Below are 14,509 nucleotides of genomic sequence, written 5' to 3' on the forward strand. Positions count from 1 at the left end.
TGTAAGGGGGACGGCGGCGCGGCTCCGGTACCGAACACCAAGGACTGGGCCTGCGGTCGATCCCTCTGGAGCTAATGGTGTCCAGTAGCCTAAGAAGCCGAATCCGGCTGCAAGCAGGCGAGTTCGCTTCTTCTCCCCTTAGTCCCTCGCTGCAGTGAGCCTGTTGCCAGCAGGTCTCACTGAAAATAAAAAACCTAAATCTATACTTTCTTTCTAAGGGCTCAGGAGAGCCCCTAGTGTGCATCCAACCTCGGCCGGGCACAAAATCTAACTGAGGCTTGGAGGAGGGTCATAGTGGGAGGAGCCAGTGCACACCAGGTAGTCATAAATCTTTCTAGAGTGCCCAGCCTCCTTCGGAGCCCGCTATTCCCCATGGTCCTTACGGAGTTCCCAGCATCCACTAGGACGTCAGAGAAATATATATTTTTTAAATACACATTTTTAAAAACATCGATAACATATATTGGTACACTGATGATCGAAACGTTGCGACTTTACATTTTAACGGAAGTTGCTCCTCTCTGCACATGCCGGGTGTACACAGAGAGGTTGAGGGCTGCTTTTTTACATTTCGGAGTGCTGACGTGCTGCTCTATCAGCAGTGATCAGCAGTACCTCAGGCACTTGGGGAGGAAATAGGAAGCAGAGGGCCCAGGAGGTCCCTTTAAGAGTGGCAGCTGCTGGAAGATTAACCCTCCAGCAGCCACCCAGTGGGCGTTTCCTACTGGTCACATTAGATGCAACCAAATCGGGGAAAGCCCAGCCTGGTGTGGTCGCATCTGGGGCCTAAATCAGATGCAGTCGCAAAGCTACAATTGTACGCAAATCGGTCAATTGTTTCTTACAGCACGTGCGTCTGAGCCCAGGTTTCACCTTAATCCGTATGTCTCCAGGAAACTGCAGAAATGAAGGTAACGCTGCTTTTAATAACATTTGTAACATAAATACTACACCAACGCTAAATGAAACTGGTGGCTCCTCGCTTAGGAGCTTCTTGATGAAATTTGGGCCTTCACATAAGGAAGGTAGCAGCAGAGAATTAGCTCCGCCTTCCACACCATAACATATCAAAGCAATTATACATCTAAGTCATGTTGCCATAAATACTGCCTGGTGTGAAGCTGGGATGACAACATGGCAGCAGGTGAGGCAGTTATAGTGCTCCTTTGTAGAAACCTCAACACTGCACGGGATAAGAATGCAACAAGAGAAATACACGTCATTTAAGAAACAAGGATTTGGTTAATAAAATAAAATAGTTTTAAACGGGCCAGGTAGGGCGGTGGTAATTACTTGATTCTCAGAGATTATCATCATCTTGACCATACTTGCCGAAATCCTGGCAGCTCTCTCCAGGAGAGAGCAGCTAGGTCGGCTCAGCAGGGGGACAGGGCAGGACTATGATGTGCAGAGGAGGCGGAGTGGAGGCAGAATGGGGTGTGTTTACTGCTTTGCATCATTGAAGCCACACCCCCACTCTAATGCCGATATTACCGGCATTATACTGCAGGGGGCTTGGCCATGATGACGCGACTCAGCAAGAATTGCGTCATCGACTGCCCAGACCGTCCACTTTACTCATTAAGTGGGTGGCCGGGCAGGAGGGGGCGGGGGGCCTTAAAAATCAGGAGACTTGCCTGCTCTTCTGGGGGGGCAGAAGGGCCACACGATTTTCAGGAGCTTCCCGGCCATTTCGGGAGAGTAGGCAAGTATGATCTTGGCTCTGCTCCCTCGTTGTGATCTTGCAATTCATAACACTGTGTCCGAGAGGAGGGTCATAATGATATAAATCCTGCTACACCCAATTTGCATATCTGAGCAATGCTCAACTGCATTGGTGGATCCTATGACTCCACCATCAACTCATCGAACAGCCTCTGCCTGGTACACAACCTCCCTGTAACTTTCTCAAAATATGGCTGCTGTGCTGCGACAGAGATCACAGCTACATCCCCAAACACACCCATGACACCTCGTGACTTTGTAATCTCTCTAAGTAACTACAGATGCTTTATCAAGTCATAGAAATGTCATATGCAAACGCGTATACCATTTTACACACCGGTTTGCATTTCCGCGACTTTTTTGCACATGCATAGCAGCAAATCGTTAGACTGCAAAAACATTTGCACTGCGTGCACCTCTGTAATGAAGCCAAAGTGCAGTGAGAGCATGATTATGGGCCTAATTCAAATGTGGTTGGAGGTGCTATCACATGTAAGCAGCAATAGTACTAATATGATAATGCAGCAGGAGGCATCACACCACCTGCTGCATTACTTATCCAAACTACATTCAAAAGGCGCTGTATCAAACAATTTCCGACACCATCGGCCGGCTGCATGACCCATGGGGTCGGACTAGCTGGCCACCGCAGGAGCTGCCAAGAGGCCAGGAAATCTCCGTCCTCCGGCGGAGATCCTGGCCTCCTCCCTCCCCCACAACAGAGGCTGTCACCACCCCTGTTTCTAGAGAGGAGGTGGCCTGTGTACATACTCCATCTGGCCCCCTCCTCTATAGCCGGCAGCGCTTAGCTCTAGCCACAAGGGTCCCTAGGGGACCCTAGCGCTGTCCTAGAGTCTATAGCGAAGGCGCAGACCTCCAGGAAAATGGCGCAGCAGCCATTTTCCCAGTGATTTTTCTACTGTGCATGCATAAAACAATGGGAAAACGGAGCCGCGCCATTTTCCTAGTGATATCTGCAGCAGCGCTGCTGCGCCGTGGGACTCCCAAGAGTAAGTATTAAAAATAATGGGTCTAGGGTGTGACTTAACCCCGGTAGCCCGTGTGCACCACACACACTGCACCCATTATAAATACGCCAGTGTCTGTACATTATAAAAAGTTCTATGAGAACACTAGCTACAGTACGTAAACAAAACTCTATACAACATTTAATTTAAGCTCAAACTTGAAAGGCTTTGCTAAGGACAAAGAACAAGGCTTTGACATGTCTGAGCCCTAAGACTTCCGCATATATTATTCATCAGGTCTCTGGTTATCTTTCAGATGCGTTCAGGAGGAACATGTTAGCGGTTAGTTACACATAACGCATAATCCAAAATCACTTTCTAAACTCATATCATCCTCCCAGAATGTATCTCTGGATTACTCTGGTAGACTTGTCTCTTTCATGATCTTATGAAGAAGACACCACTGTTCCTACTTTGTAAATGAATAACAGCATTAAACTACAAAGGGATTTATACTCCTTTTACTTTTGGTTTCTGGCTAATCTGTCACTCATGCTGGGATCTGTACCCATTTCTGTAACTGTATGAGACTTCTGGCAATATTACCTTCTGTATGGCTCCATAATACTAATAAGTCTAATAGTGTATATATCATTTATGCTGGGTATACACAAGAGAATACGCTCCGTGGGCCAAATTCAGATCTGATTGCTTGCTAGAGGTGTTTTTTGCACTGCTGCGAGCAGATAGTCGCCACCCATAGGGGAGTGTATTTTTGCTTTGCAAGTGTGCGATCGCATGTGCAGCCGAGCGGTACAAAAACAGTTTGTGCAGTTTCTAAGTAGCCCAGGACTTACTCAGCCGCTGCGATCGCTTCAGCCTGTCCGGGGCTGGAATTTGCGTCAGACACCCGCCCTGCAAACGCTTGGACACGCCTGCGTTTTTCCAAACACTCCCAGAAAACGTGCAATGTACCACTTTCCTATATGACCAAAGTCAAATCTTTAGGGCTAGGACAGTCTCCCAAGATGTATGCACTGTGTTTTGTAGATAATTACCGGATCCACAGAATGATGGGCATCAGCATTAGGACAAGTCCATTTAAAGCTGCAGGTGTGGGCCAAACCGGTTGAATGTGATTTATCCAGTTATGGGAGAAAGAGTCCAATTTTTGCCAGGGGATGACAGAAATCCTGTAGGTCTGTTTGGAAAGTGGGGTCCAGATAGATGTAGGAAAAGCTCAACGCGTTTCACTGGCACAGATACAATCCAGCTTCCTCAGGATTTCTGTCATCCCCTGGCAAAAATTGGACTCTTTCTCCCATCACTGGATAAATCACATTCAACCGGTTTGGCCCACACCTGCAGCTTTAAATGGACTTGTCCTAATGCTGATGCCCATCATTCTGTGGATCCGGTAATTATCTACAAAACACAGTGCATACATCTTGGGAGACTGTCCTAGCCCTAAAGATTTGACTTTGGTCATATAGGAAAGTGGTACATTGCACAATCAAGTCTATCCAGATAAGACGAATGAATTTTACCAATTAGTGGTATTAGGGATATATTCCTTTTTTTTTTAATTGTTTTATATATGATATGATAATAAATTGTTTATAATTTTACACACGAAGCAAACCATCTTTGTATTAATTTGTTAGCCAGCGCTGGTATACACATTTTTTATACTTTAGTTTACATTTTGAGGATCTGACCTTCCTCATACCTGCTGCTGTTGGTTGCGCATTTACATATTTCTTTCTTTGGTACTCCCAGAAAACGGTCAGTTGACACCCACAAACACCTTCTTCCTGTCAATCTCCTTGCGATCGGCTGTGCGAATGGATTCTTCATACAATCCATCGTCCAGCAACGATCCGCTTTGCACCCGTACGACGCGCCTGCGCATTGCGGTGCAAACGCATGCGCAGTTCTGACCTGATCGCAGCGAAAAATCCTAGCATGCGATCAGGTCTGAATGACCCCCATGAGCGATATCGTCAGTCTTTACCCTTGACAACCCAGGCAAATGAGGTAGTGCATGCACATTGAACGATAACGTTCAGTGACATCATCCTGCCTCCGTCCTGTACAGACATTGTCAACTACTTAGTCAAAATTGACCTGCATATACAAACATTAGAAGCCCTCCTTAACGACCCGCGGTAGCACACTGTGCGATATTGTGTATACGCTAGACGATATTACAAACCATATTGCTTAAAAGGACGAAAATGAGCGAGATTGTTTAAAAGCGTTGAGTATGTTTGACCGGCGGTCTCACAATACCGACGACGGGATCCCAGCTGTCGGATGGTCAGTGGGAGGGGGAATGAAGCCCCTTGTGGGATCGCTGCGCTTGTCACGCAGCGGACTTGGTGGCTCGCTGTGCTCGCCACTGGTTATATTTCCCACTCTATGGGTGCCGTGGACATGCCGAGCATTGGGATTTAGAGATGCCGGGATTCTGGCGTCGGTATTATTCACAGGATATAACTCAGCAGAATAGAAAAAGGCTTTAGAAAGGCAAAATACTGTATTACAATGTATTAACTGCAACAATCTTCTAACTTACTTCCAGTGTTCCTTCAGTAGAGGATCTACTACAACATAATACTTCTACCAGCGCTTCTGATATCCCAATAGAAGATTTAATAAGCCACTTCCATAGAGTTATATAACAAGAGGGTGAATCTTTGTGTAAAACAGAATGAGGCAACTGCTAAGAGGTGCGTCACCATTCGTGGAACACAGATAACATGGTATCTAAATTATTGTAGTGCATTTCTATAATTCTCCATGCTCATTCACCTTATAGCATGCATTTTATGAAGTCAGTTTTTTTTTTACATACATTCCAGGCAACTAAATAACAACTTTATTTTTTAGCCTACTATTTTAAATATTTAAAAAATATAGATAACGTAACCTTAACAAATAATGAATACTCGTCATATCTCACCATTGTGAAATAATAAGATTTATACTATTGTGTACTGGTTCAGCCCTCAAAATAGCTGCAAGTACAGTGTGTAGGTGATGGGTGTTCTTATAAAAAGAAATACAAAGATTTAGCAGTTAAGGTGTGAAACCACCAAAGAAACAATGTTTTATTACAGTAATTGCAGCACTATAATATCCGTCCACAAGGAGGCGCTGCTGTCCAGCATGGAAATGTCACACTTGAGGACACTTTGTCCCCTGTAAGTCTTTGGTACAAAAAGTGCTTCTTACAGTGAGGTGCCCAAAACTGTATAACATATTCATAATATGTCCATACTAGTGGCTTATCCAATGGCTATATTATAAATGCATTATATTAAATTACTGTACTCACTCTTGATACAAACGAACTGCATGGCACGATGTGCTGCTGCTTAGCTTTCTATCAACAAGTATCAAGTATTATTCCAAAGGGGATGCAGTTTATATACCGGCTGTCGGGATCCCGGCGTTCGGGATACAGACGCCGGAGTCTCGACAGCTGGTAAAATGTTGGTGGCCAGAATACCGACCGCAGCCCGGTGTGGGAATATAACCACCACCCGAGCAGGAATATAACCTGTGGCGAGCATAGCAAGCCCGCGAGGGGACTCGCTGCCGGGATTCAGACTAGTGGGATGCCATTGCCAGGATACTGACAGCCGGCATCACGTATATGTATTCCTTCCAAAGTACTTTTGCCAGTCCTGTATTCCATTTCCCTCTAATATATATGTAACACATCACTGGTGCAAAAGCCAACATTTATCTGCGTTACACTCACCAGTTTCCAGTGTCTCAATATTTCTCTAGGGGATACATACGGGAAGTCGGCTCAACAGTCACTATGTTGACACTAACCATATCAACACCACAATGTTGATGCCAGTCTGCCAATGTGGCTAAAATGCTACTTAAGGGTTCGGTATGTTTTACCGCCACACGGGATGCTGAATGTCAGTATACCGACATCGCCATCCCGAGCAGCAGAATGCCGGCAGGGGTGTGAGCGCAATGAAGGTATGCTAACCACTCATCAGAATTTGAATTGGGTCAGCATTAGGACTTATGCTGCTTTAACACCATGATTAAAGTTAGAATGTCGTCCCTAGTAAATTCTTTAAGTAGCATTAGAACCATGTCAGTACAATGGCACTGGCATTGTTGTGTTGGTCTAGTCAGTGTCGATATAATGACCACATACTTTTTTTTAGCAAGATACAACTATGCCCTGATATAAGAGATGTCTGCAGAAGCCTGCGTTTTGGTTTTGGTTCTAAATCTTCATCATGTGTTGGTTTGGCAAAACCATCCTCAAGTGTTTTTTTGATTTAGGATCTGGATTTCATTAAAAATACAGCTAATATTTTGTCATTTGGACCAGTTTTTGTTCCTATAGGATTATGAACATCAATAACATTGATTTCCAGTCAATTTTGACCACATCACAGCTCGCAAAATAGTTTGGACCAAAATTGTCCAAATGCTGCAGCTAGCTGGCTGCTAAACTGAACGGCAGAGCAGCGGCACAAACACAGTTTAGAAGAATAGAGCACATCTATAAAACAGTAGACAGCCAGGATAACAGTTTAATAAACTATGCAATCCTACAGAATGTTAATTTTATTAGTTAAGAACTAATAGTCTAAAACTAAAAGCCTAGATGAATAGATAATAAATTAATAAGTTAATATCTAACTTCACCAAGCAACAGACCACAGGCCCAGGCTAATACAGGGAAATGGAGAGGGAGCATTTATTTAGTTGTAGTCAGGTAAAGCATTGATTGATTGATTGATTGATTGATTATTCTAACAGTCAAAGCCTTAAAGAAAAATAAATCAGAGACATGGAACAAACGATTATTAAAACAAGCCTACATATGTGAGTTTACAAACACAATTCATTCAAGTATCAAATCACAAGCCTCAGAACAATAGAAAGAACATAGAGATCATAGAGAAAGATCATTTTAAAAAGTAGAAAGAAGAAAATGCAGAGTACTTGTTTGTATGGATAGTCACTTAGTTACTTTTGCTATTAGATAAGAGTAATTTTATTGTCGCAACGGTTTGTTAGATGTAAAACATCTTAACTGCTGCATTGTCTGCCTCTGCTGGCAGTAAATTAAGCAGCTAATCTGCAGAAACAAGGTACTGTAACTAAAATTAGACGGAACTGCTTTAATGGATTATTTAATGTTTGTGGATACTAAATAGGGATCATTAGCAATGTTTCAACTAAAATGAGGGACCTGAAAATGATAGTAGATAATGTAATTTCCTATTAAGTAACTTGAACATTTTGAGAAATTTCATTATTAGACCTTAATTATTTAGATCATCCAGTTCGTAACCTTTAGAGTCCGGTACAACTGGTCATGTTTGACCCTTTGAGTTTGTACCTTTTGAACGAGTGCAGACAGCTGTACAATGTTTCTCTCATCAGTCTGTATACATTTAAGGTGGGTACACACTGGTAGATATATCTGCCGATCAATTGATCGGCAGATATATCTATGGACGGATCGGGCAGTGTGTTGAGCATACACACTGTCCGATCTGTCGGGGACTGACGTCATGCACTGGGTGGGCATGTACACATGCCCGCCCAGTTCAGCTGTCAATCACCGCCTGCTGCCGCAGCATGTGTACGGGCGGTCGGCCGACCGCCTGTACACACACAATGACGCGCCAATATATCGGTAGATATCGGTATCGGTATATAGATATCGGTAGATATATTGGCCGTCGGCTGTGCTGCGGGGCCGACGCGATACGTCTGTGAACGACCGAGTTCACAGACGTATCGGCCATACACACTGGCTGGCGGACCCGCGATATATCGGCCGTTTAAGAGAATGGCCGATATATCGGCCAGTGTGTACCCACCTTTAGACTAAATTGTATTTGCATGGTCATAGAAAATATTAAAAAGGAAAGCGTAACATAGTATTAGATATTGTTTGTTTTATTTCACTTTGATCAGAGGAGAAATAAAACAATGTTGTTTTGGAATTTGTGTCTTTTTTTAATTGTGTCCATTATTTTTCATAAACTAGACCGAAAAAAATAAATAAATAAATACAGTAATCTAATCTGTGGAGAAGTTAGTGGAAAGGAAGAAGGGCATATTTGACTGGATGAGAAGCTTGTGATGGATGGTCTTGTAAGATACAGAACATCAATGCCCCAGTAAAGTACACTATTATATGCTACCTGTCAAACATACACAATCTTGGCAAAGCCCATAATGAAAAGTGGTGCACAATGGAAGTATCCTTGGGCCCTTCCACCTACCCTTAGCATCAGGAACTGCCACTTTTGGGGCTGAAGTGCTTGGTTTGTTTGGGTACCCACAAGAGACAACATCTTGGTGGTTTGGTTCAACCAAGCTAGCAATGGGTTTAAGGTGGCTAACATTGTTAGTCATCGCCACATTTGGAAGATGTCATCATCATCATTCTCACTGTTATTAATACTGTATCATTACCTACAGGAATCCACCATTACAGAAGTCTCTATACGTTGTAATTGGCAGCACAGGTCTAGCTCATAGAATTTGCATTTAATTTTGATAAACATCAGTTTTACAACATTTTTGTTTTAGAAGCAGCCTCCTCTATGCCGATCGCTAACAAGGTTCCTGGCTGTGCTAAACACTCTTTCCGAGTACACACTGGAGGGTGGACAGCTTAAGTACCCCAGAGTGGATTTGATCAAGGGGCTCCTAATTGCCTGTTTTCCATCACAGAATTCAAAAGGACTATTAGAAATGCCAATTTGTACATTATCATCAAAGTAATCATCCACCATTCTATTGATGTTTATTGTATCAGATTGAGTTAAGGTAGAGGTATTAATATATATGAGCAATTATTTTGAACCTGACCAGATTTCATAAGGTGCACTGTGCTGACTGATCATCACCAGTGAGCCTCACTGAAAGTAATCTTAAACCTCACCTAGGACCAAGCATGGTTTTTAACATATACTAATCTAATTGCAAGATGGTGCAAACCCTTAGGTCCTGGCAAAGCAAAACTATAACCTGATCTACAAGCCAGCATACTTAGCAGAATCATCTACGATGCTGGTCGCAGCCGGGAGCCTGACACGGGTGCTACCCAGCTGCGACCCGCATCGCCCCCTTTCCCATCAGCAGTTACCATCTCGGCATATTGCGGGGTTGGTGACGCTGCTGGTGATGTGGCAGGGGCGGCGCTGGGAGATCACATGTTCTCCCAGCGCCGCCCTTCCATACAGTGTAAACGGGAGCCATGTCGCATCGACATGGCTTCCGTTTACACTACACCTTACCCGGATCATTCCCGTGTCCTACCCAGGTCGACCCGGGTAGGATTCCTGGGTCACTTGATCCGGGTTTTTCCTGAGGGAGACGTTTCCACTAGTAAAAAACACGGGTAAATGCGTGTGCCCGTGCATTTACCCGTGTTTTTTGAGCTAGTGGAAAAGGGGTATTAGTTTCAACTCCTCCTTCAGCTTCTTAAGCTACTTTTCCAGTAGTTTGATTAAGTGTATGACCTGATTCAGCCTGGCAGGGTCTGAACTAACTTCATTGCTACAATTTCAAATGGTTTTAGTAGTTTGCACAAAACCAAGAGTATTCTCCAGTGTGCTGCAGCAAGGTAACATGTCCCTCCTCTCCCTACCTCATGGCTTGAATGTTTGGCATGCTGCTGTTTCTCCAGTGGCTGAAGCATATAAAGAGTGGAATTCGACCTGGTTATTACCTCTTACTTCAGTTGGTGGCATGGCAAATTTGACTTTTCTTGCAGCTGCTACAATCTTCTACGTGCGGATGCTGAATGGCAAAAATATGCAGAAATGTTACTGGCCACACCACGCACTTTTTAAGAAACACTGAACAACCAAGTTTATTATGTGCGCAAAAATGGTACGTGTTGAAGTTCCCCAAGTCATAAAGCTATAATGTTACTTGCATTATAAGAAATGACAAATTCTGAGGAGAATGGGTAAGCCATTTTGCTATCACATCTATCAGTTTTTCCAACAGACTGGCACCAGTATGCCTCTTAGTGAAGACAGTGATAGAGAGTAGCCTGCCTGTGAATGAGCCAACGTTGTGTGTTAGATACTGCCGCTGCTGGTGATGTATCTACCCAGTGAGCTGTCACAGTCCTTAGTTTGACCAGTACCGATTGTCCACATATCTGCAGTTAAGTAGACAGTCGGTACGATGGCATTTTGAAGGCAAATAATAACTTTTTGTTTAATGTCCTGATATAGGTAAAATAGAATTGAAATGGAATTTGGTATCATGGACACATCCTCAACTAATCATCTAAATTCAGATGCACTGATGGCAGATACTGGATGCATATCTAATGCTAACATAGTGGACATGACATCAATGATTCGCTGTGCAACAGAATAGCAGCTGTTATACTTGGTTCACCTTGCGAATGATTGTTTCACAGACAATTGTGTGAACAAACTATTAGTGTTTCTCTTGACCCCCTTTTATGGTGAAGATTCACCCTCAGCAGCAGAAGCTCTAATGCGCAATCCTGGATACTGAAGTAGTCAGTTTGCCTTTGCAAATTGGTCAGGGCTCCTTCTGATTGCTATTGAGCAGTTTGATGATGGTGGTGTTGGCAGAGAAGGTTGCATTTGTTGTATCTATTCATGTGGCTGGTAGCTGTGCCTGGACTGCTGGTCACTGTTATATCATTTTATGGATACTAAAAGCTAATTTGAATGCATTCACTGCAAATCATTTAACAGGGAGGAGGTGCATAGATGGTTTATATCCCTACCACTACTTATTTGACTTGTTTACTTGCATTGACAAATGTTGTCAGGATTCGGGTAAAAAAAACAAAAAAAAAACCCACCACAGTTTAAAGGTGATTTTTTTTTTTTTTTTTTTGCAGTGACATGTGGTGAGGTAAATGGCTGGGGAGGCACTGGTTAGTACAGAGTCAGATTTACACACATACACACACACACACACACACACACACACACACACACACACACACACACACACACACACACACACACACGTACTCAGGGAATTTGGTGAGATTTCATCAGTGATGTGTGAATAATGCCTCATCTGTCACGGTTCAGTGTGCTCCAGAGTGTTGACTATAAAATGATTAGAATAATACAAAGAAGATATTTATAATATCTTCTTTGTAATTTTCATGTACTTTATATAGTCAAAACTCTGGAGTATGACAAGTCACTGCTTTTTTGGTCTTTTGCCCAGGCATGACAATGCACTTATTATCTCTGGCAAGAACTTTTGCCACTTATGGCTGACTTACTGTGCAAAACAACATCACCCTCTTGAATGTTATCAACTTCTTCTTGTCCAACACAATCATCATTAACATTCCCATCAGCGTCAGAAACATAATTATCCCCGTCATCCTGTTGCACTTATTTTTTTTTTACAGTTACTTATACAGATGTAGCTATGCACAACTTACTGTGATGCAGCATGCCGCATTGCAGTAAGATGAGCATGGATATATCTGTATAGTGCAGAATAATCTGTTGCTAGCCCTGCTCGCAAGTTTACAATCTATAGGGAAATAGGCATTGATACACAAGGTAAGTGCTACCTATTGCTTATTGTTCCAGCCAGATTGCAGAGGTTCTTGATGGGCTGTATCATATGAACACAGGATTGTTTGCCTGGGGTCAGGAGGATGTGAGAGTAAAAAAAGAGGGGCTGTAATTGAGTAGGATAGATAATGGAGGTTATGTGGTTGTTCTCCGAAATTTGCTAAGTTTCTTTAAGAGGTGAGTTGTCAGAGTACACTTACAGGTTTGAAGCGTAGAGAAAAGTCTTACTGTGCATGTGAGGGCATTCCACAGAGTTGGGTGTAGACCCCAAAATTCCTGAAACCGTGCACGGGGTAATGCATGGGGATGAGAGACGGAGATCTTATGTAGAGCAAAGAGGTCAGGTTGGATGATATTTTGATAAAAACGAGATGATGTAGGTTTGTACTTCCAAATTAGGAGCCTCAATTTCTATGTCTAAACCATCACCATCATTACTTTTACCACTAATCATCTTTACATTTGCAGAGGGTTCAGAAATGGTGGAAGGAGATATTTCTACGATTACAGTGTGATTAAAGGGATTTATGAAGTTTGCGCATAGTTTCTTACTCAGACGTGGTGGTGGTGGTGTTTTTGTGCACTGATTTGCCAATTTTAAAAGGTGAAACATCTAGGGGGTCATTCAGACGCGGCCGTATAAGTGGTCTGCAGCGCGGTTTGCCAATGGCAGCAAACTGCACTGCATGGCCATACACATTGCATCGGGAGGCGACCTAACACATACTGGGAGGCCTTGCCCTGTGCTGGGCGGCCCCCAGCATGTGCAGAGATAAACGCAGATCTGGCTGCATATGCAACAATCTGCGTTCATCTCTGAATAACCCCCTTAGAGCGAGAAAGTAGTGTATGCGAAGTTACAGAAGTTGCCGGACTATTGGCCCTGGGTTACGCAAAAAGTAATTTTTGTGCATTAAATATTAGTAGCAGGACCTCCACTCGCAAATAAAGGCCATGCTTTGAGCCTTTCCCTGCCACTGTATGTGGTGTATGGCATGTTTACTACAAATTTACGTTTATTTGCCAGTAATTTATCCCTTCATAGTAAAGGTGGGTACACACTAGGCGATGTGCTCCATATGACCCTGCTTATTTTTGGTGTGTAGCTGGTGAACACAAGTGCCACCCCCTCTAGGTACAATAATAGATGCTGCCTGTACGAAACTCGAACAAATACTATTTAAATTGAATGATTTTGAAAAGGTAAAACAGTTTTTTTAAATACAGCAAAAAAAAAATCTTTTTTTTCCCAAATGTTTTTTTAACATCAGAAAGGAGGTCGACTTTGGGATGTGGCTCCCTCAGACACAGCACAGTATTTTTTGTAGAATCACTCTGGAAATCACAGTCTCTGCTCTCACACACAAGTGGTATATGTACATACTGCAGTGTAAATATACTGTAGATGAGAAAAACGTGCACGTTCACTTTGGCTGACAAATACCAGGGCTAGCCCAATAATTATGCTGGGTAAGCTGCTGCATATGGTGCCACACTAAGAAGGGCGCCACCGTACTTTAGCTCGATATGCAACGCTCCCAGCAGCACCATGCGGAAGACGTCCTGACAGCGGAATCCACCCTGGCCGGGAATCTCCCCCATAGTCTACCTACCTTCTAATTTGCTGGCAGCTGCTCTACTGTCTACATAGAGGCACTGCACATGCTCTGTGCTCAGGGCCGGAGTTTTACTGTGCTGCAGCTGTTGTAGTGAGATTGCGTGGAGAGCTGAAGTACGGACGAGGCCTTGACTGGGAGGTGAAGATGGTGCCTGCCCCTTTCCGTACATCTCATTAATGTGAAGCAGCATGGAGCATCAACACACTACCAGGAGCAGGAGAGGGGACAATATGCATTACATTATCACTATAAATACACTGGCTGTCAGTTATCATGGATGGATGGACGGACGGATAGACAGACAGACAGACAGACAGTTGGTTCCCCTTTTGCAGCTGTAACAACTTCCACTCTTCTCGGAAAGGCTTTCTACAAGATTTTGGAGTGTTCTGTGGGAATGTGCACCCATTCATTCTGTACAGCATTTATGAGGTTAGGCACTGATGTTGGACAAGATGGCTTGGCTCGTAATCTCCATTCCGATTCCCAGTTCATCCCAAAGATGATCAATGGGGTTGAGGTCAGGGCTCTGTGCGGGCCAGTCAAGTTCCTCCACACCAAACTCACTAAATGATGTCTTTATTGTCCTTGC

General features: G+C 43.5%; 1 protein-coding gene across 5 annotated transcripts in view; it reads right to left on the reverse strand.

The window, feature by feature from the left end:
- Window positions 1–14,509, reverse strand: part of NR6A1 (nuclear receptor subfamily 6 group A member 1) — a 563,603-nt gene that overhangs the window by 373,836 nt on the left and 175,258 nt on the right. For 2 of the 5 annotated variants that reach the window (XM_063935586.1, XM_063935587.1), the window contains one exon: window positions 10,432–10,502. The exons of the other annotated variants lie outside the window; for them this stretch is intronic. In XM_063935586.1, the coding sequence (XP_063791656.1) occupies window positions 10,432–10,453 (22 nt within the window). In that variant the 5' untranslated portion in view covers window positions 10,454–10,502. The remainder of the gene's footprint in view (window positions 1–10,431; window positions 10,503–14,509) is intronic. 5 annotated transcript variants of the gene reach the window in all.

Source organism: Pseudophryne corroboree, chromosome 8 (assembly GCF_028390025.1).
Source record: "Pseudophryne corroboree isolate aPseCor3 chromosome 8, aPseCor3.hap2, whole genome shotgun sequence".
NCBI lineage: Eukaryota > Metazoa > Chordata > Amphibia > Anura > Myobatrachidae > Pseudophryne > Pseudophryne corroboree.